Source organism: Natator depressus, chromosome 10 (assembly GCF_965152275.1).
Source record: "Natator depressus isolate rNatDep1 chromosome 10, rNatDep2.hap1, whole genome shotgun sequence".
Classification (NCBI taxonomy): Eukaryota; Metazoa; Chordata; order Testudines; family Cheloniidae; genus Natator; species Natator depressus.
In genome coordinates, this window is record NC_134243.1 from 43,660,779 (window position 1) to 43,688,414 (window position 27,636).

Here is a 27,636-nt window from a genome sequence, read left to right on the forward strand (position 1 = left end):
CGCAATGGGTTACTTTTGTGCTTAAGACTTTAGAGGATTAGGGGATTGATGTCAATGCTTGCTAGATGTGCACAGGTTGGACTTTGAACACTTAACTGGTCATTTTCCTTAAACTTAAAAATATATTTCAGAGACCAGTCTACACTACACACCTATATCAGTACAACTACATTGCTTGGGCTTGTGAAAAATCCACACCCCTGACTGACATAGTTGTACTGACCTAACCCCTCGAGTAGACAGTGCTATGTCAACAGGAGAGCTACCGCCTCCCAGGGAGGTGGATTAACTATGCTGATGGGAGAAACTCTCCCATCTCCATAGTAGCATCTGCACTAAAGTGCTCCAGTAGCACAGCAGCACGGGTGCAGTTGCACTGCTATAGCACTGTATGTGAAGAAAAGCCCATAGTCACTGAGGGCTGAATCCTGCTATGGATCCATGCACAATTCTCCTGCCTGCCCATTGGTTCGGGGGGATTGCCCGCTGGCACCTGGCGCCAGTGCAGCCTGCACTGTCATGTTAAAGATGAGAGAGGGTCATTGCAACTTGGCTACATTTTACCAAAATGGCCCTGTGATGCCATGCTTGGATTTCTAAGCCATACATGCAAATTTCTAGCAATCCTGGTACTTCATGAGTACCCAGTGCCTTATTCAGCCTTGCCATCTGACTGCACACCTCGCCCAGGCCATGGAGTAAAGAGCAAAGCACAGTGAGGGGTGAGAGGGAATGGATTATAGAAGTCCTGGCTCCCAGCCCCCTCTGGAGCTGGCACAGAACCCAGGAGTCCTGAATCCCAGGTCCCTTGTTCTCACCAATAGCTACCACTCCCCTCCCTGAGCTGGGACAGAACCCAGGAGTCCGGGCCCCTAGCCCCCCCCGCTCTAACCACTAGATCCCGCTGCTCTCCCGGCGCCAGGGCAGAACCCAGGAGTCTTGGCTCCACCGCTGCGCAGCAGCCAAGCCAGCCCCGAGAACGCGCGGCGCCCCCTTTAACTGCCCTTAGGGAGCGTCTGCAAACTCCCCGGGGCCGGGGCCCCGCGGCGGGCGAGACGCATGTGGGCGGGCCGGCCGGCCCCGCCCTTTGGCGACGCCCCCTGGGCCCCGCGAAGCGGGCGCCGCCTGCGCGGGCGGCTATAAAACCCTCCGGGGCCAAGCAGCGCCCGTTGCTGCTGGTGCGAGAGACCAGCGAGCTCTACCCGCCCCGCAGCAGCGACCCCGCCCGCCCAGCGCCATGGCCTTCCCTCTGGTGAGTTCCCCGCGCCGCACCCCTCCCTCCGCCGAGCCCCGGGGGCGGGGCGGCACATGCTGGCCGGCGCGGGACCGCGTGTTGACTTTCACGGGCGGGAGGGGGCGGGGCGCGCGAGACTCCTCGTGACGAAGTGTTGGTAGTAGGTGGAGGGGTGGGAGCGGCTGCTGTGGCGGGGGGCAGACCTCCCCCCGCGCCGTGTCTGAGCCCTGCGCAGGCCCCCTGGCTCGCGGTGGGTGGCTCGAGCCTGGCGCGGGGAGCGGGCCGGCCGGTGGGGGCAGGTCTCGGGCGCTGCGGCCCGCGGGGAGGGTCCAGGGCACGCGTGGCGCAGCCAGACCCGCTGGGCTGGGCTCTGACCGCGCCAGTTTGGCCGCTGTCGCTCCGCGCAAGTTTCTGAGCTTTTGGCCGTCCGCGGCCGGCCTGGAGCAAGGGGCGTGGGGTGCAGTGGCCAGCAGGTGCCGGCGTCAGCGGCTCGCCGGGGCGTTCAGACCCGCCCTCTGGCTCCTCCTGCAGCCCGCCTGCGAGCTCTACTGCGGGGGCCGGCGGAGTGCGTGTGGGCTTCCACCCTCGCTGCGCAACGTCCAGCACTCCGGGCTCCCCTCTCAGCCGTGCTGCTGGCTTGGGCTGCGCGACCTCGGCCCCCGGGCACGGGCTGTGAGACCCGGCTGCGTGTCTGGGAGGGGAGCAGCCTGCCGCCGTGCCCGGCTCGCTCTAGCTGTGGAGTTCGCGCAGGTGCCCGGGCGCAAGGGCCGGCGGCTCCGGGGCGGTGAGTGGGTGGGGGCTGCTGGCTCGGGTGTCCCGGCGCCGGCCGGGGACCTGGACGGCGCTAGGTCCCCGCAGCGGTGGGGCGGGGTCCTGGCGGGGCGCTCCGCTCTCGGCCCCTTTAAGGGCCGGTCCCCGCAGCGCCAGGCGGGCCGCCCCCTCACGTGGTTTCACACGTTCGCGGAGGAGCCCGGAGCAGCGGCCTCGGCGGAGCCGACTCCCGGCCCGGCAGCCCCGCGCAGTGCCCCGGCGCGGACACGCCCGGCCCGGCCGGGGCAGCGGCACCTGTTGGCAGCGGCAAGAGGGCGACCACGCCAGGTGAGGGCCGACCGCGGGGCGACCTCCGCCGGAGGGTGCTTGGTCATCGCTGTTCCCCCAGGGCGCCCCAGCCTGGGGATGGGGCCCCGGCGCTGCCGAGAGGAAGGCTGGGGGTCCCTGCCTTGGGGAAGGCTCCAGCCGCCCCTGCGGATCTGCCCGTGGCGGGTGAGGGGCTCGCACTGCCGGCGGGGCGGAGAGGGGCCCGGCCTGCGGGGCAGGGTGAGCCGGGTGTGAGTGCGGGCTGCCGGCGGGGCTCTCGCTGTGGCTCCCCCACCCGCGGCTGGGAAGGGCCGGGCCGGCAGCGCTGGCTGCGGGTCATTCACCCCTGCCGGGCGCCGCTCGGCCTGGCGCAGCGGCCCTGGGCTCGCACTGTCTCCAGCTTCTCGGGTGAGAGCAGCTGTCAGCGTGGGGCGGGGGAGGCCGGTCCAGCGCGAGCAGCGGTTCTGTGCTGCCGCACCTGCTGCTGCTCAGGGGTAGGGGAAGGAGCTGGGGGAGTGAGCACCGTGCTCTTAGACTGCCCGGAAAGGTGGTTGGAAAATCAAAGTTTGAATTAACTATTTATGGCAAAAAGAAAAGGAGTACTTGTGGCACCTTAGAGACTAACATTTGTTTGAGCATGAGCTTTCGTGAGCTCATGAAAGCTTATGCTCAAATGTTAGTCTCCAAGGTGCCACAAGTACTCATTTTCTTTTTGCGAATACAGACTAACATGGCTGCTATTCTGAAACCTGTTTATGGTAAGAAATTGGCATAAGGACTTGGGTTCAGAGCTCTTCTGCAGTGTACCATAGTTTGCTATGATGATTTCTTCCAGCCTCCCTTCAGGCTTGGGCTGAAGCCCTGTTTGTTCCCTTATGCTCTCCTGTTGTGAGCAAGGAGACTAGCACTTGGTGCTTCACTGCCTGTTTTTCCTAGTTAATCTTAAGAGACTCGGATTGTAGAGAACCTCTCTACAAAGGTACAGCTCAATCCGAACATTGGGGGCTTGTGAAGAAAACACCTAAATCCCTTAGGAAGAAAGGTCTGCACACCATAAGAAGTTGTCAGATAAAAACACTGGCTAGTTTCAGTCTGTCTGCCATAGTTACTGCTGCCTATTAGGGCACATATGGCTAGGATGTCACCAGGGAAATATGCAAGCAGACCTCTCAGGATTTGCTTTGCTGTAATGATCCCTGGCTAAAAGGTGTGTATGCTGTAATGATCCCTGGCTAAAAGGGGTGTATCCAGTCTGAGAAGTACATGAAGGATATGGGTCCTTGATCCTTCACATTTCATAATGAAAGTTATTCTCTGCTCTTCTGAATTTAGTGCTTGGGTTAAAGAACCATATCCTTGCTGCTGGAGTTGGGCAAGGATTTGTTTAAACAGGTTTGTTTAAAGTACCTGTGCTTTAAATGAAAGACAGTTGTGCAAGCTTTTCCCACACTGAGGGGCTGTGGAGCCCCATTTACAGGTGGGGGCAAATCTGTCCCCCCACTTTACTATTCAGCAGCCTGAACCCCTACACCAGGGGTTCTCAACCTTTCTTTCTGAGGCCTTCCCCATATGCTATACGAATGCCATGGCCCACCTGTGCCACAACTGTTTTCCTGCATGTCCAGTAGATTAAAAGCCAGAGCTGTTTGGGGGGGGAGGGTAGCAAGTAGGGCAATTGCCCAGGGCCCTGAAAAGCAAAGTTGCTTGGGCTTTGGTTTCAGCCCTGAGCGGTGAGGCTCGGGCTTCAACTTTCTACCCTGGGCCTCAGGGAGTCTAATGCCTGTCCTGCTCTGGTTTATCTTCTGAAACCTACTCACAGCCCCGCAGGGGGCCCTGGGCCTCTGGTTGAGAACTACTGCTCTACACAGTCTGAGTGAGCGGCATTGCAACCTGTGCATGGGGTCAGGTATCACTCAGGTTTGTTCTGTCCAAAAAGTGGTTGGGCCATGACCATGTTGCCCCTCAACTAGGGTGACCAGATAGCAACTGTGGGGGGAAAAATGGGATGGGGATGGGGGTAATAGGTCCCTATATAAGAAAGTCCTAAAAAAAAGCATGGCCTCTTTAAAAATAGGACATCTGGTCACCCTGCCCTCAACTCCATTGCCTGTACCCACACCAGCTGTTGAATGTTGGGGGAGATGGAAGGTGATTTTTCCAAATTCTTGTCTGAGTTTGTGCGTATGAGCCAAATGCAGCTGTGTGCTCTGAGTTCTGCTTGGCTGCTTAACTGGGAGTGGGGTAAGGGAGAGAATAAGGGCATGGCTACACTGGAAACTTAAGTGCTACTAGTGTGGTTGTGCGCTGGGAGAGAGGTCTCCCAGCGCTCCTGGTAGTCCACCTCCATGAGGGGATTAGCCCTGGCCCTGGGAGCACAACTGCCAGTGCTCGGAGCCTGTCTACACTAGTGCTTTAAAGTGCTCAGACTTGTTGTGCTTGGGGGTTGGGAGGGGTTGATTTTTCACACCCCTGAGCCAGCAAGTTAGAGCACTATAAAATGTAAGTGTAGACAAGCCCTAAGTGGTACAGAAATGCTCCCTTGTGGCCTCAGTTAGGTGTTGCTCACAATAAATTGTGCAAATCTGATCCCCACAATACTTAGGAGGCATGACATAGCTAACAATGTTGAGATTTAAGTTTTCATTTAGCATGTGGGTTAACACCTCACTGTGGTGAATGGGGCTGTTCAGACCTCTCAGAGCTATTGTTCCAGGCTGCCTGAATTCTGTAAATGTCTCTACATCTGTTGTACTCGATCACTTTTTGATGTTTTGTTCACAACCAAAACATCTAGATATGCTTAACAAAAGCTGGAGAACAAGATAGCTTCAGAGATGTGCCAGTGCACTGTACTGTCACGTACTGCTCCCTTACTTGTAGGAGCTACTAAACTTTGCTGAATGATGCTCCACATGAGCCACAGTTGGCAGTGATCCCCCAACACTAGGACGTATGCGACAGTAACTTGTCAAGCCACTTTTCAGCTACCTGATGACTGCCTGCCTAGCTGAGTGGCTCTGGTGATGCAATATAGTGCTCTAATTATAGCACAGCTTATTTGTCTTAGATAAGAAAGTGGGTAACTTAAAGCATTAAATGATATTGGGGAATTATGTCCAAAGTGGCTGTAATGCCAAATGTAGTGTTTAACAATAGCCATGGGTATTTATCTTCTCTCACCAAAAGAACACTATTGAATTAGTTAGTCCAGGGTCAGACTCTATCTAATGGGGTTTTGGCTGAGAGGGGTGGGGTCAGATGCTTGCTGCAGCAACTGGAGAGACTCCCAGACTAAGGCCTGGTCTTGTATTTTAAAAATTGTCATAGCATGGCCTTCAGAGGTGTGAATGGCACTGGAGCTATGCCAACCTAACCCCTGGTGTAGACACAGCTAGGTCAATAGAAGAATTCTTCTGAAGACCTAGCTACTGCTACAGGATTACCAACAAGCCTGGTCAGTTAAGCTGACCTAACTCTGGCATAGACCGCTCTAGGGCAACAAAAGAACTCTTCTGTTGACCTAGCTACCACCTCTTGGGGAGGTGGATTACCTGTCCTATGCCAATAGGATCAACCCTCTGCATAGATGGGGTTTACACTGGCATAGTTGTAGTGTTTCGAGTGTAAACAAGCCCACAGTAATGAAAGAGCAATGGAAGGTGTTGTAGGAAGTGTCAGCTGTATGGTGCACCGTGCTATAGCTGTCCTACTGCAGTGTCTGTAGTGTAATCAGGGCCAAAAGGCATAGCGGGGCTCCATAAGCCCCAACTTCACTTGGGTCCAATGGGCAGCAGCTCTTAGAATGGCCTCCTTTTTACTGCCACAGCTGAGGGCTAGGCTACTCTCCCAAATAGGCCAATATAGTGCTGGTGCTCAGGGGTGTGAAACTCACCCTGAAATGTAGTTAAGGTGACCTGGTGTAGACACTGCTGGGTTGATCAGGGTCTTCCATAGACCTAGCTGCTGTATTTCAGGTAACTTTACTACAGTAGTAAGCATCTATGCTGTTGTGGAGCCAATAGTTTTGAACCAGGGGTATGCAGAGGCCTTCCAGGGGATACATCAACTCATATTTGCATGGTTTTATAACTGGCTACATGAAAAGCACTAGCAAAGTCAGTACAAACTAAAATTTCGTACAGCCAATGACTTGTTTATACTGCTCTAGATACTATACACTGAAATTGGTACCATTGGAATTTGTTTCCTTTTCCTAATCTGTTCTGCTCCCCATCACTAGTTACTTTACTAATCCAGTTTTCCTGCATTTGTTTCTTAAGCAATGTTGTAACTCCTTGCATTTCCTTTCAGAGGGACCTGTAGTCTAAAGTTCTTATTAGGTATCTTAGATGTATGTATCAAGGGAATCCTGGGTCTCAAAATCCTGAGACATGTTAAATACAGAGTATTGTAAATGTCCACCAAACAAAAACATTCAGATCTGTTGTGCCCAACTAGCTGTGAGGCTGGGTTGAGTCTGGTGTCAGGCTGGCCTACAGAGGTGGTCTTCCAGAGCTGCTGTGGATAGGCACTCTAATCTCCGTAAATCAGTAATGGCCAGAATGGTTCAGCATCTTGTTAGCAGGAACTGTTCAACATGGCTTCCTGGCTAGTATAGACAAGATTAAACTATGCAATACAGTATATCCTCACTCTGATATAATACTCTTCTGCGCTGCCTCTGCTGGCCTGGGAAATGGCATTGAGCACTGTTAGAGCTATTTAAGACTGTGATCTCAAATGATAGAGCAAATTCAGCTTAGTTATGGTTTGGGCTTGGGCATGAATGTAGGAGTCCAAACCCCCTCCACCCACAACAAAGCCCCTACTAATGTCCATGGGAAGGGTTCAATAAGGATCAAAGGTGGAGTCTGGCCTTTGTTACTATTTAATATTCTACTGTCCCACTTAATTGGGGGACAGTCACTCCTACCATCCTGCTCTTCAGCAACTGTTTCTGCCCTATATCTCTTCCTTCTCCACCCTCCTGTGTGCTCACTTCCCCTGTTCTGTATTGCCTTTCTTGCAGCAATTCCTGGGCTTCTGCCTCACCCCTCTCCATTCAGTCTGTTAAAATGCAGTGCAGTAGCTAATCTTGACAGTGCAGTGTCATGCTATTACACCCCAGTTTGTCACACAGGGCATCCAGAGAAGTCAGCTGGGCAGGCTCTGGCCCATGCATGCTGACACCTCAGCTTAAAGATAGTTAAGGCAAATGGTCTTGCTTGAGTCCTGTCTACGCTACAGAATCTCACACAAACGGAGGTGGTGGTGGTCTAAATTGTGGCACAGTAGTTGGCACCATTATACTGCAAAATGGAGCTAAAGCATGCCTTACCCATGTTTCCACAGTATGAAGGTTTTGGACTTCATGTTATTTGGGAACACTAGAATCATAATTTGTTCCAGTTGACTGGAACAATTCTTGGGCTTGTGATTTGTAAGGATTCCTGTGTTCTAACCAGGTCCCTGACAGTTGACTTTGTCTGAAGCTGTAGGACAGCACGCACAGCGCATGCTGTACAACAAATTCTTGCACAACCCTCTGGGCCACCTAATTGGTCATCACAAACTATATGATATCCTGAGGTAGGCCCAGATGGTGAGGGTGAAAGGGGAAATGTTAGCCAGATGGACAAGGGTAGGTTGCCCTGTCCTGTCCCCAGTGAAGAAAGGTAGTGAGGAAATGGGGAAACAGGAAGACTATGTGCAGGTCTGCACTTAAAATGCTGCCTGGGCACAGCTGCACTACTTAAGTGAAGACAGTTCTATGCTGGAGCGAATCCATCTCCTGCAGAGGCAATAGGAGGTGCTCTCCTGTCAGCATAGCACTGGCTACCCCAGGGATTAGGTCAGTAGAACTACATGGCTGAGATGTGGATTTTTCACCCTCCCCTCCCACAAGCCTGTAGTTATACAGGTATAGGTCTGTAGTGTAGACCTGGCCTATGATGCACCGTGCTTAGGTGACTACTTAGACATGTTACTGGAGCTGTGTAAACTTCATGATTCCTGAGTGCAGGGAGAGTGAGAACTGGGTCAGACTGCTGCTTACTGACTGTAACTAGGTTAACAGGGCTAGTATTAATTGCTTTTTGCAGGGCCAGTTGCTTTATTGTGCACTCTGCTCCCTGCATTTGGCAAGAATTAACTTGTTTGAAACCAGAGCAGCTGAAGCCAGCATGGCTCTTGCTTCTGTCTGTGCACTAGCGTGACAATATTGATGCTGTCAGGAATGTGCTGTGCACATCATTCCACAATTTGTATAGTTGTGGTGTTTGCTTGTGAACACTAATGAGCCTGGGTTGCTAGGAGAGGCATTACCCAGTGTAGTTTGTGTTAACACCAAAATGGCAGCAGCTGGTTTTGGAGAGGTGGAACAGTATGCAAAGCTGGCATCCATAAAATCTTCACTAAAATCTTGAGGTTCAGGTCTGCTCTCACATCTGAGCAGGTATGTGGTTCTTGTTAATCTGTTTGTATTCCCTTAAATGAGTCTCAATACCAACACTCGGTTCCCAGTGAGAATTAATGGGAACTTCAATGCTACAGTGCTGGAACCTGCGGGATGCACTGTTTCCAGGAATGTAGTGCTCTTGTCCTTACTGTGATAGTATGTGAGTCTCCATTTAAACACCTTATATTTGGTGGTAGGAATTTAAGGAGGCCTAAGTAAAGTTCTTATTAGAGTGGCTTTGTATGTCTGCTATCATTGGGCAGTGTCTGCATGGAAACAGCATAGCAACAGAAGACAGGCCCCAAGCATTCTTCTCAGGTAGTCAGGGCTCAAGTTGTGTTCCAGACTTTTAACTTTCCACACAGTCCGTACCCCAGGGGAAGTGAAGGGTTTGACTCTAACAAGGCAGCTGGCAGTCAGATTGGAAACACTTTCTTTCATAACCTCATTGGAGGTTTGGTTGAACTTGAATTGGTTCCCCGGAAAAACATGGCAGCATTAAGGGCTGGATAGCTTTACCCTATCACACCTTCAAAACTGTAAATTGCTCTTTACCTACCAATTGTGAACTGAATGACAAGGCTAGAAAACCTGTTTGATGGAGGAAAGTCTTTCTACATAAACACTAGTGTCTAGGTCTCATCTAGCTGACACTGAGGGCAGATCTACACTACTGCAGGGATTGATGCTCTGAGATCGATCCACTGGCAGTCAATTTAGCAGGTCTAGTAAAGACCCACCAAATCAACTGTAGATCACTCTCTAGTCGATCCCTGTGCTCTACCCTTGATGAGAAGAGTAAGGTAAGTCAATGGGAGATTTTCTCCTATAGACCCAATGGTAACTCGACCTAAGGTACGTCGACTCCAGCTACATTATTCATGTAGCTGGAGTTGCATAGTGTAGGTTGACTTACCACAGTAGTATAAACATAGCCTGAGGTAAGAAGAGTTCTCTGAACAACTAAGGGCTAGTCTACACTGGCAACGTTAAAGCGCTGCCATGGCAGTGCTTTAACATGGCCTGTGTAGTCGCAGCAGGGCACTGGGAGAGAGCTCTCCCAATGCTCTGGAGAGAAAAAACCCACCTCCACAAGGGGCGTAGCTACCAGTGCTGGTGCACTGTCTACACTGGGGCTTTACAGCACTGAAACTTGCTGCACTCGGGGGTGTCTGCTCCCTGGCACTCTACATCTGAAACCAGTGTGGTCCCAGTTAGAGCTGTGCAGAGGACTTTGAGATGTTTTGTGATGGTCTAATTAGGACCAAACCCCAAAATTTTGAAATTCATAAGGAGAAAATTCTGGAAACATCACTTTGGATTGATCAAAATGTGGTGTTTCAATGTTTGGCAAAATCAAAACTGCATATCTTGGATTCTACTTTTATTAATGCAATACAAAACAAGTGGCTTCAAAACAAAGTCAGAATACTTTGCTCTAAAAAATAGCAAATGAGATGTTTTGACATCAGAACTTTGGCAAAAGCAACACAATTGCATGAAGTGTTTCATCTCAAAAGCTGTGTTCTCTGACAATGGTTCTGAGATTGGCTGGAAACAGCTGGTCAGAACAAAGCATTTTCTAAGGGCCTGTCTACACTAGATTACAAGATTTCCCTCACCAGTTCTGCTCCACTGGCATTTGGAGCATTGAGACTCCAGGTATTTTACGTGGAGTTAGACAGCTTAGGGCTTGTCTACACAAACTTATTTTGCTGCTTTAACTGTCAGTGTAGTCAGGGCTGGATTTAGGGGCAGGTGACAGACAACTGACTGAAGTGCAGGGCTTGAGGGGTACTGGGCTTGGGGTGCTGTTTTTATTGTTAGTGATAAGCTTAGAGGAAACAATTTTTAGTTGCTTATATATGGCACAAATAAATCAGATGCACAGATCCTAGAATGGAAATTTATTGTCTTATGATAGGGATAAACCATGCATGCAAATTGTACATTGAACTTATGAAATGGGCTACAAATTTAATTAACAATATATGCAAAAGTTTAACAAAAGGTAGGGGCAGGGGCCGAAAATACTCCTCACCTGGGGCACCATTTGGTCTAGGGCTATTGGAGTGTAGTTAAAGCAGCAAAAACCCTAGTGTGCATGCAGTTACACAGTATAAGTGTGTATATGATATAGCTTACTCCTGTTTAGAAAGGGAAATGAGCTGTACCAGTGTAAGGCATCTGCATCCACACCAGGGCTTGCTTTTTTAAAAAAAAATCAACCCTTACCTATCTAGTTATACTGGCATAGCTCTTGAAATGCCAAGGCCTGGCCTACACTGCAAGCCCCATTTCAGAATCCAACTTGTCTGTACTAGGATTCTTGACATCACAGCCAGAGATGGAACTGAACCCAGGTTAGCACCAGTGGGAAGCTAGTACAAAATGTTCCTTGTGTGGAAAAGGCTTAAGTTTGCTTGGTAAGCAGAAACAAACCTCACTATTCTAGACCAGGTAAGGACCTAATCTAGAACCTGGTTTTGCCTAAAACTACCCTGGATGACCACCATGTTTGACTTCCTTACACTGTTCAAATCCCACATGAAAACTTCATGTTACATTCTAAAAAAAGTTTTTTCCAGCAAGCTTAGATGGAGCTGGCTCAGGCTCCAGGGTTGAGAGCTTTGGTTAAGGGAAGTTGGGGGGAGGGATAGCTCAGTGGTTTGAGCTTTGGCCTGCTAAACCCAGGGTTGAGTTCAATCCTTGAGGGGGCCATTTAGGGGTATGGGGCAAAAATTGGGGATTGGTCCTGCTTTGAGCAGGGGGTTGGACTAGATGACCTCCTGGGGTCCCTTCCAACCCTGATATTCTATGATTCTAAGTCCAGCATGAGCAGCATTACTGCAAAGTACCCCCATACATCAGCATACTTCAGCCCCAAGTGAGACCCCACTCAGCGCAAGAAGAGAGCTCAGTCTCACTGGGCCTCTTGAAATGTGGTCTCAGCTGAAAAAGCCAGTTAAAATCCAGTGGTCTCTTATGAGTTCCAACAAGTGTCCACTTCACTTCTGAAGCCTCGCAGATGGTAACTCCCTTTGGTCACTAACTCATGCTGGGCCTCACCTCTGGCTCATTGGTTCATGTCCTCAGACTAATCTTTTGAGTCATCACTTCCATTGTCTATCATGAAGCCCCGCTACTCATCTCTGGGTTCAGTGAAAACCCTTCCTCTCACCATCCCTCAAGACTGAGCCAGTGATCCAGCTTCCCTCCTGCTATGTCACTCTAGCCCATCCTGTTTCCTTTTTCAGTAGTAGCTGTGTGTAAGCACTTCAGGGAGCTTCATATGTCTAAATACGTATGTTCTTGGCTATGAGTGAGGTTGCTCATGCTTCTGGTAAACTAAACATATCCTTGCACTGGCTTTTTTAAACCCTATCTGGTCACCCTTTTATGTAGTAATTTTGGTTCTGCACAATCAGTTGGAGACAACCCAGTATAGAAAGACCCCTCTCTGCAAAGACTAATGCTTCAACAGTTCTCCATGCTGTCACTTCATCCTGCCTCAGCACAGATGCTGCTTGTTGGAGCTGGTTCTCCAGACCTTCTGCACTGGTGCTTTAGTCGGAGTAGCCCAGTATCACTTGACCAAGGAAGCAGAGATGAAGGTATTGTACCAAAGCTTTTGGCAGCATCCACTGCAGTGATTTGAATCTTACCTTTGTTAGCTAGTCTTCACTAACTAGTAAATCACTTGTGCTAATAATGTGTGGTCTTTATGCTACCAAGATCTAGAAGGCTATGTCTAATTTGCATGTGACTTTACATCACATTTCTGGAGTACCCATCACCATAGTATCAATATACTGAGTGGAAGTCTCTTCTGCCCATGAATCAAGGCCATGTTTCAAATATTTGAGGTGGGAGGAGTCAAGGGAGATGCAATGGGGGCAAGATATGAACAGTCTACCTTTACAGGAAGGCTTGTAGAGCTGTATGCAGTACCCTGCAAAACAGCTAGGCTTGTGGGCTGCAGGGCAAGGATTACTGGCACAGCTTCCCTGGAACCAAAGTGTTGATGTCAAGCTCTCACTTGAGATGACCATGTGACTTAAGGAATGTAGGCTTGTGTCTGGGAGATTAAAGCAATATTCATATTATGGATTTGAAGAAATAGAACTTCTTGTGACTCTGCATATATCACTCTGGTGTATAGGCCTGGTCTACACTAGAATTTTAATCCATATAGTTACAGCTCATGGGGTGTGAGAAATCCACACCTTTGAGATGTAGCTTTACTGGTTGAACCGTGGTGTAGACTACTAGGTTGATGGAAGAAGTCTTCCGTTGACCCAGCTGCTGCCTCTTGAGGAGGTGGATTACCTACACCAACAGGAGAATCCTCTCAGTGTAGGTAGTGTCTAGCTACCTGTGAAGCACTACAGTGGTACAGATGAGCCACTGTAATGTTTTAAGTGTAGACAAGACCTTAGTAAAGCTACCTTAAATCAGATCATTGTAAATCCATTCTAGCCGAACTTGAATCTTGAAGGTGACATCTAAGGAGGAAGTACCCTTTTTTGCTACTTTTGTACAAAGACCTAGAAGTTGAGTTGGTTCTGCTTTTTGCTGTTCTGAATTGCCACTCAAATCAGCATGGAAGCTGCTTTACTGAGAGGTTGTCTACACTAACACTGCAGCAGTGCTGCTGTAGTGCATCAGTGAAGACTACCTATACTGATGCCAGGGATTCTCCTGTTTGTGTAGGTACTCCACCTCCCTGGGAGGCGGTATCTAGGTTGATGGGAGAATTCTCCTGTCTAAACCAAGGATTAGGTCAGTTTAACTGCATCGCTTTGGGATGTGGATTTTGCACACTCCTGAGGAATGTAGTTATATCAGCTTAATTTCCTGGTGTAGACCAGGCCTGACACTGTAAAGAGCCCTGCAGAATGGCCTTCTGCATGCTTCCTCCCATGGCAGCTTCTGAACTTCCCACATTAGTTAAGCCTGACTAGCATTAACATGGTTCCCTGCTTTCCTCCTGTCCTTTCCCAGAGCTCCCTGGTCTCTATCACTAGAGATAAAAGTAGGGAGTAGGTTTTATTCTACTCCATAGATTGAGTCAAATTCAGGGTCTTTAATTTGGGAGAGAAACCATGGGCAAGCACCTTTCCTTGGGAACAGTGGAGCTGTCAGCTGCACTGGGGTTAAATAGGTGTTAACACTTAAAACTATCACTAAAATCTGTTCCATCATTTGCCTAGCTTCTACCTGGTGATACAGCAGGATTTGACAAATCCACAAGTTCTCAGGTATCATAGTTCAGGGTACAGAATACCTCAATTTCTAATCTAAAAACTAGAAGAAACATGATGAAGGCTTGAAGAGTTTTCAAAGTTATAACTGCCCTTGGAACTAGGAAGTGAAGAAAACTGAGAAAGTTGTACTGATAAAGCTAAATATGTTTAAACAGGTGCAAAAACACTGGTGCTGGAGCCAGTGGATGGACTGAGGAACATGGGCTATGTACTTGGGTTTAGGATAAAGTTGTAAAGACTTTCTGGTTCACACCTGCCAGGTGGATCCTGCCTTCTGAGCCAGTGGTAGCTGCGCGTGCATGTGTGTATATATATGAGAAATTGGAAAAGGTTCAGAAGGGCCCTAAAAATTATTAGGGGTATAGAACGGCTTCCATTTGAGGAGAGTAGTAAGACTGGGACTTTTCAGCTTGGGGAAAAGAGGCAACTAAGTGGGGATATCAGAGGTCTGTAAAATCATGAGTGGTATAGAGAAAGTAAATAAGGAAGTGTTTACTCCTTCTCATAATACAAGAACAAGGGGCCACCAAATGAAATTAATAGGGAACAGGTTTAAAACACAGTATTTTTTCGTGCAATGAACTGTCAACCTCTGGAACACCTTGTCAGAGGGAGTTGTGAAAGCCAATACTATAACAGGGTTCAAAAAGGAGCTACCTAGATTCATGGAAGATAGGTCCATCAATGGCTATTAGCCAGGATGGGCAGGAATAGTGTCCCTAGCCTCTGTTTGCCAGAAGCTGTGATTGGGTGACAGGGCATGGAACACTTGATAACCTGTCCATTCCCTTTGAGGCACCTGCCATTGGCCACTGTCAGAGGACAGGATACTGGGCTTGATGGACCTTTGGTCTAGCCCAGTATGGCAGTTACGTTCATTTACAGGAGAGAACTTTAACAGGGTTTCTAAAAATAAAACCAGCCCAGCATCTGTCTCTTCAGTCTCTGCTTGATTTTGTGCTGATAGCAGCATTTCTGGCATACAAGCCTTCCTTCCCATACGAGCGTTGTAGTGAGACTGTAACCACTGGTTATGAATAAAGGAGATTATGTATGTCAAGTATCAGGGGGTAGCAGTGTTAGTCTGTATCCATAAAACCAACAAGGAGTCCAGTGGCACCTTAAAAACAGATTTATTTGGGCATAAGACAAAAGCTTATGCCCAAATTTTAGTCTTTAAGGTGCCACTGGACTCCTTGTTGTTTTTTGTGGTTACAGGCTGTGTCAAAGATTCCTGAAGAGAAATTTGATTTTTGCGTAATTCTAAGTTGGTATGTATTGACCAAGCACATGTTCCATCTTAAACAGATTAGAATGCTTTCCTGTTTTCCTTAATTTCATGGGAGCAGATTTAATGGCTGGTAGCTTCAACAGCCTGGCCTGTATCAGCTTTGCTGCAGTTGATGTGTGTTCTGTTCTCATGCTAGGAATCGAGCTTTGTAGCCAGCTTGTTAAAGGCTGTGGAATCCAGGGTTGCACAGTGAAAATGACTCCTTTGCCATTCCAGGGGTCAGGACTGCAGGAATTGTATTTTCCTGCCCCTGTTTTAAACCTTCCCTGCAAGACTCCATCAGTGATAACTTTTGTGTGCCTGTGCATGGGACTTACCCAGACACACCCACAGGAGCACAGCTCTTGGCTGCATTGGCACTTCAGTTGGATGAGTGGGGCAGGTGTCCCCAAACCAATAGCACAGCACAAAGTGTGGCATCTTGCTCCTGGGTCAGCAGAGGCTTGAGAATGTAGTGCTAACACTCTGGGATGGTGCCAGGGAGTACACTGCTCTCCCTTCCCTCTTCTAGAAGGTCACCATGAGGCAGGGCTTCTGGGAGGACAGGAAAAGACCAACACTTAGTTATGCTTTTCCTCCCTAAAGTCAGGCTAATGCTCAGCTTACTTGGCTGTCATTCCAGTTAATAGCTGCTGACTGGAGTGATGGGCAGGGGACTAGCTCACAGTGCTGTCATGTTGCTCTGCAGTGGCTATAGAGCATGAGTACCAACCTCAGGGCAGACTTAAGAACCAGCATGCAAGCACCAAATTGGCTGTGAGTTCTAGACATACATTTCACCAACCACTTACCAGGCATCAACTCCTCAGGTGCTATCAGCCTTAACATGGAGTCAGACAGTCTTGTTGGGTACCCCAATCTGTCTCACCACCCAGGTGGGCCTATCTTTGCAATGGTCCCTTACACCATGAATCACAGCAAGTCAGGTTACTGCAAGTCCCAAAGGGCAAGTCACTTACCCCAGGTCAGTTGAACCTTAAATCTCTCACCATACACTACACTTGTAGCCAATCCTATAACAAACTATCTATAGGTTTATTAAATAGGAAAAGAAAACGAGTTGCTTAAAACAGCAGTTCTCAAACTTTGGTGTGTGTGGACCACTCAAATTGCTGAGGGTCTCAGCAGACCACTTAATCTTTCCAAATGTTTTTTGTACCATTAGCTAACTATTATAAAGCACTTTGGATGAATGTGCTATATAAAAAACCTTGATTAACATTTTTGTTCTACAAATAAAAGCGCACAACTCATATTTAATATCAGTAGTCTTACCTTTCTAATGCAGTGATGTGCCCTCTCCCCCTGAGCTGAGGAAAGTTGCATGGCTCCACTAATTAGGTGGGTGGCCCTTCATTCTCTTATGTGGCTGCCCAGGCGTGCACCTTAGAGGGAACTATGTGCAGACCACCTGAATGGAGGTCACGGACCAGAGTTTGTGAACCTCTGGCTTAAAAGGTTAAAGCAAGTGTAAACAGACAAATGAGTTAAAATCTTCAGTTTCAAAAGGTACTAAAAACTTCAGTAATGAGCAAGCTTTGTGTGCTCTTAAGGCTAACCCAGGCTCATCACTGGCATTCTCTTGCTTATGCCTAGAAAACCTTGCCCCCAGAGTCTAAGCAATAATGGTATAGTTCCTCCTTGGTAAGGGTTTTTGTTCCTTTCCTCCCTCTGACTTTGAGCTGCAAACTACATCAATTGGACGAATTCGCTTGCAAGTCTCCTGTGTGTGAGACCTCTAATGTTCCACTCATCTGTCGATGGGCCTTCCTAGTTGGACAAGGCATAATGCCTTTTGTAGGAGGCCAGCATTTCATGCTAGTTAATGCCTCTCTGCTGTCTGATTTACAGTTAGAGGCTTACAATGCAAATGTTTGAACATTACCTTACGATACAATGTTATAAATGCAATTAATATATGCAGCATTTCACAAGCATTCCATAAAGTCTAAACACATTCATATAATTCTAATACCTGTTTTAACAGGTGAGCCAGACTGGTTCCAGCTCTGTTTCAGTATTCAGCTGAGACATGGGGACCTTGGCAGGAGTTAGCACCTGGTCTGCCAGGATCACAAGTGCTCCTTCCCCACTTCCCTCTAAGTGAAATCATTCCTGTAGACTTCATGGTACCTCTCAAAAGCAGGTGTTGTCACCACCTTTTTTTGCAAGAGGGTGGCTTTCTAACTAACCCCACTGCTCTGATTGCTGAGTTGGGCCATAGTACCTGGAATTGCTGTGTCCAGAGCTCCATACCTAATAGTGAAAATCAAGTGAGGTTCTCCTTCCCCAGCAGCTAGGGGGAGGCTTAGGCAGGGTCTGACTCAATGCAGTATGTTAAATGCTAACAGTGATCAACAGGAATTTGCTGTTAATGTGGGCAAGGATGGTTGTGGTTAATGTTAGTGGGGCATGGCTAGCCCTGGGGGCAACACTACAGACAAGGCATGTGGGCTTTGGTGCACCCCAAAATGTCCCAGGTTTCTTTTCCTGCCCCTCTAGCAAGTAAGAGTGTCCAGCCACTGTAGGTGCTTCTACACAATCTCTTCCGAAGAAACAAGTGTTTATACAAGTACCATCTAGACTGGTGGGTCAGACTATGACCACTGTGTGTGTGTCGTCCACTATCAAAGCAATGAAGAAAGTGCTACCTCCCATAACTTAAAATCCACCTATGGGCAACCCCCACCCCCAGACTATGCAGTGCAGACAAACTACAGAAGGGCAACTGTGTTCAAGATGGTGTGTTTGGAAATTCTATATTGGCTCAAATGTACCTGTACCCTGGATATGCCAAATTCCAGGGCCTTGTCAAACCAGAGCTAGGTGGCCTCTTGCACATCAGTACTGAAAGGGTTCTCAGTAGCTGTTATGATCTGATCATAGGACTGGAAGACCGGAACTGAGTCCCATATCCCAGTTATGCTGCTGACTTGTGCAGCCCCAGGCAAGACACTGCTTGACTAGGTTGTCTTTTACAGAACAGGGTAAGACTTGAGGAGGGGTGTTCTGATTTCACTGGTCATTCTTTATACTAACAAAAGCTTGCTCACCCATGCTCTTGACCCTCTTCCTTTGACACAAAGGAACTATACTGAGATGTGGCTCTAAGTGTAGAGGCCTAAAGGTAAAAGTAACCCAAGTATTGAACTTAAAACCAAACTATGGCTGTAAAAATCATACCTTGTTCAAAGTAGGCCAGCTAACATCTGATTAGCATGGCAAGGCACTAACACTTTTCACTTTCTGCCTAGAAGGAAGATATTGGGAGGACCACCAAAGACTGCTGGGATAGCCCTGATGCACCTGCTCTCTCTACTTGCAGCAATGCAGATATCTTCCGCAGAATAAATGCCATGCTGGATAACTCTCTGGATTTCAGTGGAGTCTGCACAACACCCATCACAAAAGGAAGACGTGACCTTTTGCCAGGTGACTTGGCTGGCTTGTGCTCTTATTAGCACAGAGCAATGTCAGATGGTTGCAATACAGGGATTCCATAGCTGGATGTAATATGTAAACCTGTCTTGCTTGGTATTTTTTAATGTCTCTCTTTTAAGAGTACTAACAAGTGGGGAGCATAATAAAGATGTTTTGTGAAGGAAACCACTGCAGATCTGTGTGCAGCCCTGTGATGCATAAGAGCCTGAGTCTTTCAGCAGCTTCTTTCTACTTGTTTCTACCATAGAAATATCAAAAAGGGTCAAGTCTCTTTTCCTGCTGGAGGGCTGGTCAGGGTCTTCATTCTGGTTTACACACAAACTTGCACTGAAACAACTAAACTGTCACCTTTTGCAGTGGTGCTAATCTGCTTGGTGCAAGACTTATTTTGGATTGTGTCCTACTTTGATGTTTAAACACTTTCTTAGGGTTCATCTTTGTGTACAGCGGAGCAGCCGCACCACTGCAGCCCTTCAGTAAAGACACTACTACATTGACACAGCTTCTCCCATTGGTGTAGTTAATCCATCTCCCCAAGAGGTGGTAGCTGTGTCAATAGGAGAAGCTCACCTGTCAGCATAGTGTGATCTACTTGGGGGTTAGGTCAGTAACTACATCACTCAGAGGTGTGGATTTTTCACACCCCTGAGTGATTTAATTATACCAATATAGGTCTGTAGTGTAGATCTGGCCTTAGGCCTGGTCTTTAGTAAAATTTTGCCAATATAGCTATACTAGGAAAATGCTACTAGTGAAGACTCGGCTTATGCTTGCAAGCTGCAAAGAGGAGGAGTCCATCTGTTCATCCAGCCTGCTGCTAGTAAACCTCTCCTGGGCCCTTTCAGCCAGTGGATCCAAGTCTTCTATTTCAGGAAGAGTGGGTATGGTTATGGATGTATCCTACTCCCCAGTCAGTGTGGAGCACAGCTGCCATAGGATGGTGTATGCTAGGAAACTAACTGGGCAGCTTTTAATAGGCATGTCTGTTACTCAGTTACATTTGAGTTCCAGATTATCCTTGTGGAGAGTCTTCATGACACATACAAGGGCAAACTATGAGACTTTGGCATAAGTTTGCCTTGATCGATATGCTGGTCTTAAAATATCAAACTTCATGTGTGACTGAAGAGACTGCCATTCCAAGCACTATGTAATTACAATATGTATGCAGTCTTGTTCTCTGTCTTGCACAGTATGTTGTGCTCTTTGCTGGCTTCTCTTTCCAAAGTGGTTCTTGGATTGGCAAAAGCCATAACACTAGCTGAAAGAGAAAATAAAAATATTTAAGGGGTCTCTGTAAAACCAGCTGACACAATCTGTCAAGATCAGATCTCATTCTCTGCAACAGGAGGCTAAAATCCTTGTTCCTTGAAATAAGGGTGCAGCTCACTTAAGTACAGAGGATGAAAACATTGCAGGACTGGTGTGGGGATTAAAAACCCTAATAAATTAAAAACATGACTAATCAGTAGCATCAAGAAGATTTATAGAATGCAGCTTCCTAAGGTTTCTGCAGGAGGCCATCTTGGATATGGTGGGGCCAAAACATCAGAGGGCCACAAGACCCAAGCTATCACCACTTAAGTCAGTTTTTATTGATGGCGCAGCCCCTTCACAAGCATGGGCAGCTTCAGTTACATCTCTCCTCTTGGCAAAGGGGAAGATGCTTTTGCTGAAGGAGCCCTGCCTTATCTAATTTATATTAGAACACTTGCTCTCAGTGCACCAGGAGTTTCCATATTTTGGAAAATGCGGAGTCCTGTATCAGTGAGTATACTTGCATCGGGACAGGGCATTAGGTGGGGTCTAATCAGTATCTGTTAATGATACTTCCTTAAGCTAGAAAATTTAACCACATTAATGTTGTACAATTAATCACTAGTCAAGAATGCCAAAGCTCATGTTGTCCATGTGATTCTAATTCTGCCCCTGTGCAGTTGCAGTAGGATCAAGATCACTTACTGTTTCTTGTAGAATGTAGTCCTAGCTGCTTTGTCCAAACTCTTAAGGACTGAACAAGGCAGGATCCTGCAGGAACTGTTCCTCACTCACTATGCAGTCCTATAGTGTAGTTGTATAACTAAATGCTGTATCATAATTCACATGAATAAAGGGCAGGATTATGGTTCTGCATGCATTCTCAAGTATGGCATTTCCTCACCTGAGAGCTTAACTGTGCAACTGTAAGCTAATGTAGCTTTAATAGTACTACAGTTTTTATCTTATTTAAGCTCCTGGAAAACAGTTAGGAAAAGGACTTAACCCAGTAGGGGAATCATTCATGCTTTAATTTCTGTTGCCAGGTATCTCCATTGACTTCCTCAGCTCATCCTGGATTTTGTTTGCTTCAGTTTTAGTTTAAGATGCCCCTTTCAGCATGTGTAAAAGGATTACACTCAATGTAGAATAAAGATTTGTAGAGGCTTGGACCCTTTTCACTAATACTTAAATAATTGTCTAGTGCAATTGAGGAAGTGCACAAATGCATGTAAAGATCCTTCACTTCAAGAGTGGAAAGACGTGCAGACACAAGAAAGGGAACAACGCTATAAGCTTGGTGGTCCTTCTGCAGATAAAGCTTTAAGCTTTCAATTGACTGGTGTAGTTTATATGGCTGGAGAGTCATTTAGACTCTCAAGAAGTTGTTTGACATGGAGGAAAAACTAATACCAGTGGGACTGAATGCTCCATACTAAGCCTAACAGTATGTCAGCCTTTTAAAAGGTCACTATTTTCTTTGTGGTTGTCTTAACACTGGTTAAGATTAAACAGCTGAGTCTTATGGGGTTGTCCCCAGTAATGTTTCATAGATTTAATGAATGAATTGCTCCAGAAGTTGCCCAAAGCTCAGCTTCACTAACAATCCAGGTTATTCAGATGTCCAGTACAGCATTATATTGGTTGCTGGCAACACTCTAGCTGTAGAACCTGTCTGGCAGCCTCTAACACTGCACTTGCAAGTGTAACACTCCTGAACGTTTCCCTTTTAGTTTGCAGCCTGTGCTTAGTCTCAAAGGTGGCATTTTTGGAAATATAATGGCATTGGGGGACCTGTGTGCTAGGAGGCAGTCCCTTCTCCAAAGAGCTTTAAGTCTAAACAGCTGAGATTAAGGATTGGAGCAGAAGTATTTATCCTCACTCTACAGATGGGGAATTGAGGCACTGAGATGAAGTGACTTGTCAAAGGCAGAGTCAGGAATTTAACCAGATCTCCTGAATTCCAGTCAGTGTCATACCCACAAGACCATTCCCCTGAGCATAAGGAGAATGCCTTAAGCCACTCTTGTTTTGGGGGGAGAAGAAAGTACACTTCCCACTATCTCAAATTAAACCCCAGTTCTGAGGGTCTGGAATTTGTAATGGGGCATAGTGCTAGTCCTTAAGGCAGAGGAGTCAGATGCCTACCCCACAAGAATTGTTGATCCAGCCCATAAGGGTCATTCTGCAGGATCCAAGCTTTCATTTTAAGGTGGTTCTAGCAGTCACAAAAGTTAAAAGCTTTTTAAAAACACCACAGATCACCAACTAGCATGATCACAACTCATACCATTCCCCACCTTGTTCAGTCTGCAACCACAGGGAAATATTCAACTAAAATGCCAGGTGGAATAGATTTCTTCACTTGCACCTTTGAGTTCGGGCTCCTGAATACTTCTCCAGCATGTTGGGGTCAGAAGCAGTGCCCCAAAATACAGAACTATCTTGAAGCCTTAACCACAGTTCTGCAGGGTATAACATGGATGTCCTAGTTCAGGCACAGGTAAGATTCAACAATTGAAGATAACTTGTGACTTAATCTGTGACTGGGCCAACATCAGGAAAGCTGAGAATTGTTACACTTGCATGGGAGGAGATGCATAGCATCTCAGATGTCAGACTTTAAAGGGTGACTTTCTGTGTGGACTCCAGTAGCTGTTTCCAGCAACTCAATAAAGTGGGTCTCCATCAAATCTGACTCATCAGTGATTGGAAGCAGATCCCCCTCAACTCTGGGTCATGTAGTAATAGTCTTAAGGCTTGTCTAAAGTGTGGAAGTAACTTCTAAAGTAAACATGTTGCATATTAAAAGATCTGTGTGGATGCTGCTGGTGCGCACTAAAGGTTCCCTAGTGCGCTTTAATGTATTACCTGCAGTGTGCACTAGCTGGTTCTACACTGACCAATTAATGCATGACATGTTGGTGCAATTTAAAAATCATACCCCTGGTGTAGGCAGGCACTGAGATGATAGCCTCTTCTCCACCAGCTGAGCTGGTAATGTTAGCCTTCTATATGTTTGCATTGTGTAGTGCTCTTGCAGCAGCTGTTAGCTGGAATTGCTCCTCTTGCTGGTGCAGACTTTAGGTTCTCCTGCAGTGGTTTCCTGCACGCTGCTGTAGTAGGCAGTTCTAGCTCTGTCAGTGAAATGGATTTGTGTATGATCTAGGCAAGTATGTCCTGTGGAGTCTAACTCCTACTTCCTCCTGCTGCAGAGGCCAGGAACAAAGAATGCCTTTCCCCTCTGTGGTTCTTGAAATTGTCATTAATCATTGGCCTTTCAAAGTTTTCAGTTAATCACAAACAAGGTAAACTCCCCCACTGGCTCTGAAGCAGTTAATACACCATTAAATGTCAAGTTTTGGCACTACTCAGAGTATGTCTACCCAGTAAAGAGAACCCCATGGCTGCCCTGTGCCAGCCAACTCAGGCTTGGGCTGCAGGGCTATTTCATTGCTGTGTAGACTTCCAGGCCAAGGGACTCCTACCCCCAAAGGGTCCCAGAGCCAGGGCTCCAGCCCAAGCCTGGACATCTACAAGCAATGAAGCAACCCACAGCCAGAGCTGCACTGGCCAGCTGTGGGGTTTTTGCTGTGTAGACATGACATACCCTCAGATTATGGGAAAAGCAACACTTAACTGAAAGCCTTCAGGGTTTCTTGCCTGTTCCCTGGCTGCAGTGGGCAGAAAGACCCACTAGCTATAAACAATAGATCTCAAAGATTCCATGTTCTTTAAGGGCTTGTCTACAGTGCATGGGAAACTGGGGTGTGAATCCACCCCACACTAGCCTGCTACAGGCTGTCCATGAGGACCCTGCTGAATTTGTTAATGTGCTTTGACTTAGTCCCATTTCAGTGAGGACTTGATTTAAAGTGAGTTAATGAACTGTTAATGTGTCAGGAGGGTCCATGCAGTGGCTGGCTAGTGCAGGATGGATTCATACTGCAGCTTGCCACAAACTAATTGTGTAGACAAGCCCTTAATGTGGTAAATGTGAATTCTCAAAGACCTTAGACACTAACAGCCTTAACTCCAGTTCAGTTTCATTATGGGCAGAAACCCTTTAGCAAGTGAATTCTCATTCAGTGGCCTAAAATCTTCCACCTAATGCCAACCATGAGGAGGTAAAGAAATGTACACTCAGAGCTAGAGCCACAAAGGGATTTAGGTGCCTGGGTCCAAAATTCAGATACTCCAAACCCCTGCCCAGCTGCCATCTAACCCTGCAGATGCTTAATCCCCTGGCATCTAAACTGCTGCTGGACATGCACACAGCCCCCTCAGTCCTGGTACTTAGCTGTGAAGTGGGTGTGGGTCTCCTGAAGGCATGCCTGCTGCCTCATGCCTCTCTCAAAACATTGCCATCCAATGAGGTGGTTCTGATGATTCTTAACCCAGTGGCTAGAGCACTCAGTCAGGATGTGAGGCCTGGTTCACTTTCCTCCTCAGCCTGATGGGGAGCAGGGGCTTGGACCAGGGTCTGACTTATTCTCTCTAGTAGAATGCATGGCTGAATCAGAGCAGAGGGAGATGCCCACTCCTAGGCCTGGTCATCACTAGAAAATCAGGGAGATGGATTACCTGCGTCAGCAGGAGAGTTACTCCTGGTAACATAGGTCCTGTCTACAGTGAAGCACTACAGTGGCACAAACCTGAAGGCACCTGACTTCCTCTGGAGGGTGGGGTTAGGCCACCCCATTTCTTATTGGCTAGCTTAGGTTGCTCTGCACTCAGCTTGCTGGCTTCTGTGAACTCTGTTCTTAGGTGCAAGTGTGCTCATGCAGTTTCTAGGGAGCCTAAAGCCAAACTTGAGGCTGTGGATTTTGCTAGGTGGCAGGATGTTGGGCATTGCAATATGGCATCTAAGGACCAACATGGATCTAAACCACAGGGTCTTACAAAGACCCTGAAACTTCTTACCTTCTGTGAAATGAGGGGCCTTGTAATGGAGGGTTAGCTTAAGATGCATCCTGTACCTTTGGATTTGAATGTTCACTTGACTTCTGTACTTTATGGGGTCACTTGGCTTGAAAGCTAAACTTGGCAGGGATGCAGTAGTGCACTTTGCTAGACTGCGCTGAGTGTGGAGGCAGCAGCTGGGGTTTGTCTAACTGATCTGAGTGACTGGTGGGTGCAGGTGGAGACAGATTTATACAACTTAAAGGAACAAAAGTCTTTCCTACATTAGGTCTTAATTACCTAAATCTTACTAGAAGGCTGCATACTGGAAAGCTAGGGAGGTAGTGTTCTCAAGTGGATTCTGGAAATTGTATAATCTAGCATCTTCCTGCATGACCTGTACCTATCTTCTGCAAAGCTGGGACCCTCTTAAAAGTAAAGCATGTTTGTGTCATGCTAATTGTCCATTCACCCATAGTGAATGGATGCAGGAAAGCTGTAGATGACCTGAATTGCCAGGCTTAAAAATAAATTTGGAGTGTCTCAGGCCTTTCTCATTATAGCAAGGAGGACATGAACTCATTCCTTCCTCTGCAGGTCACCTTAAGATGCCATTGGAAATGTTAATTACTGGCAGCCTTTCTGCTGAAAATGTCTTGTGGTCTGTAGGGTGTTTAGTTTGGGCCAGTATGACATGAACTAGCAGAGTCTGACTTGAATGTGCTCTAATGTTGTGGTTCTCAGCCTGGGGTATGCAGAGGTCTTCCAGTAGGTACATGAACTCATCTAGATATTTGCCTCGTTTTACAATAGGCTACATAAAAAGCACCAGCAAAGTCAGTACAAACTAAAATTTCATACAGACAATGACTTGTTTATAATTGTACTTTTCAGTATAAAGTCAATTGGAATATAAATATGGTAAATGAGATAGTAAGCCTTTCAGTAATAGTGTGCTGTGACACGTCTATTTTTGTCTCTTTTGTAAGAAAGTAGTTTAAGTGAAACTTGGGGGCACACAAGACAAATCAGACTCCTGAAAGGGGTACAGTATTCTGGAAAGGATGATCACTGCTCTAATGCATATTGCCCTCTTTCCTTCTATTAAATTTGGAGGTCAGGACAAGTTAGTCACTGTAGTGGTTTTTAAAGTGCAAGTCATCAGTAGAAAGATGGTTCCCACAGACTTGGGCTATGGCACTCCCATAAACTGCATATGTAGAAATGTTGCATGATCATGAGAGCTGAGTTATGGTTGCTGTGGGAACTAACTGAATTGCCTGGAAAAAGTGTCTTCAATACAGCATCATGACTAAGTTTAAAGACTGTCAGGCCTCATCTGAAACAAGCTGCACCTCTAACTATACTACTAGAGCTAAAGTAGTTCCACACCCTAGTGTGGCTCTAGGTAGAACATAAGTGTTTATCTTTGGTGTAGCTTATGCCTGTGCAGGAAGGGGAATAAGTTGTACCAGTATTGCATGCAAAAACTACATGAGAAGATCATGCAGCTTGCAAAGGCAAGCACTCAAAAGTTAGGAAATGCCAGTTTGCCTCTGCAACTTCAGCTCAATCCCCTTATGCATATGCCTCATGATAGTCCTCAGCACAGTCACAGGTCACATTTCAGTCAGTGCACAGAATGGATAGTGCTCAGTGAAGGAGTAGCTATGTACTTTGTTCTCACTGTTCAGCGTAATCCTAGGCCTCATACTGCATGCTAGTCAAACCCTGCTCTAAAGACAGAATTATTTCCTCATGGGCTCTTTTGTGAAGCCTCATACTGAGATGAGAACCACAGATGTTCCTGTGAGTTGAGTGGTGGGATCCCTATTGCCCATGTTAAGGTCAGAAGTACCTACTGATCCAGGGTGCCCAATTTGAGACCCCGACAACCTGATTTTGTTTCAGAATCCTTAGCATTATATAGCACTTAATTATGTTCACAGCACAGCTCCCATTTGAATTCATTTGCCAGCCAAGAGTGGTCAGTGCATGTGTAAATCAAACCAAAGGTTTTAAATTGGGCACCCAGAAAATGAGGAACACTTAGTGACCCCCTGTGAAGTTTTAAGTGACATGCCCAGCTTTACATAGGAGTTCTGTGGATGAGGCAGGGATAGAATTGAATTCCTCAGGAGCATTTAACTGCCTTAATCATGAGACCCTCTGTCACAGGTCAGGCCCATGGTTGTGCCTGCACACCCTTGGGGCTGTGTAGCCAGTCTGTCACTGTCAGGATGGGTTGCCACCCCAGGGGGCAGTGGCCAGGATGGGGGACCCAGGCCCTCCCTCTCCACCAGGTCCCAACTCAGGGCCCTCTTGGTGGCAGGGATCTGGCCAAAACACACCAAGCTAGCCTCCTGTTGTCCGTTAACTCTCTGGGTTATTTCCTACCCGCTTCTCTGCATCTCATGGCTTCCTAGTTCCCTCGGTTCCTTCTCCCTCAGTTGTGTCCAGTGCCTGGGGATTGAGGGTTGCTGTCAGCTGGCTGGCCTCCACATTGTGGGGTGCCCACAGCCCTTCAGAGGGGCCAGCAGCACACCATGTTCCCCTACAGTGGTCTGCCCAGACTGAGCCAGGCTGCTCCCTCTTATACTGGGTTTGCTCTCTGAGCATGCCCAGTAGGTCCATGAGGGCATGGCTTCCTCAGCCCATAGTGAGGGGTTAACCCCTGCAGTCCCAGTGTGGGGCATGCATGCCCTGTCAC

At 47.3% G+C, this 27,636-nt stretch overlaps 1 protein-coding gene across 2 annotated transcripts in view; it reads left to right on the top strand.

Moving 5' to 3' along the window:
- The first annotated feature begins 2,262 nt into the window (after window positions 1–2,262).
- The window catches only part of CPEB1 (cytoplasmic polyadenylation element binding protein 1), a 76,958-nt gene continuing 51,584 nt past the window's right edge, over window positions 2,263–27,636 (top strand). For both annotated transcript variants that reach the window (XM_074964712.1, XM_074964713.1), the window contains exons 1-2: window positions 2,263–2,332; window positions 18,581–18,758. In XM_074964712.1, coding sequence (XP_074820813.1) covers window positions 18,683–18,758 — 76 coding nt within the window. In that variant the 5' untranslated portion in view covers window positions 2,263–2,332; window positions 18,581–18,682. The remainder of the gene's footprint in view (window positions 2,333–18,580; window positions 18,759–27,636) is intronic.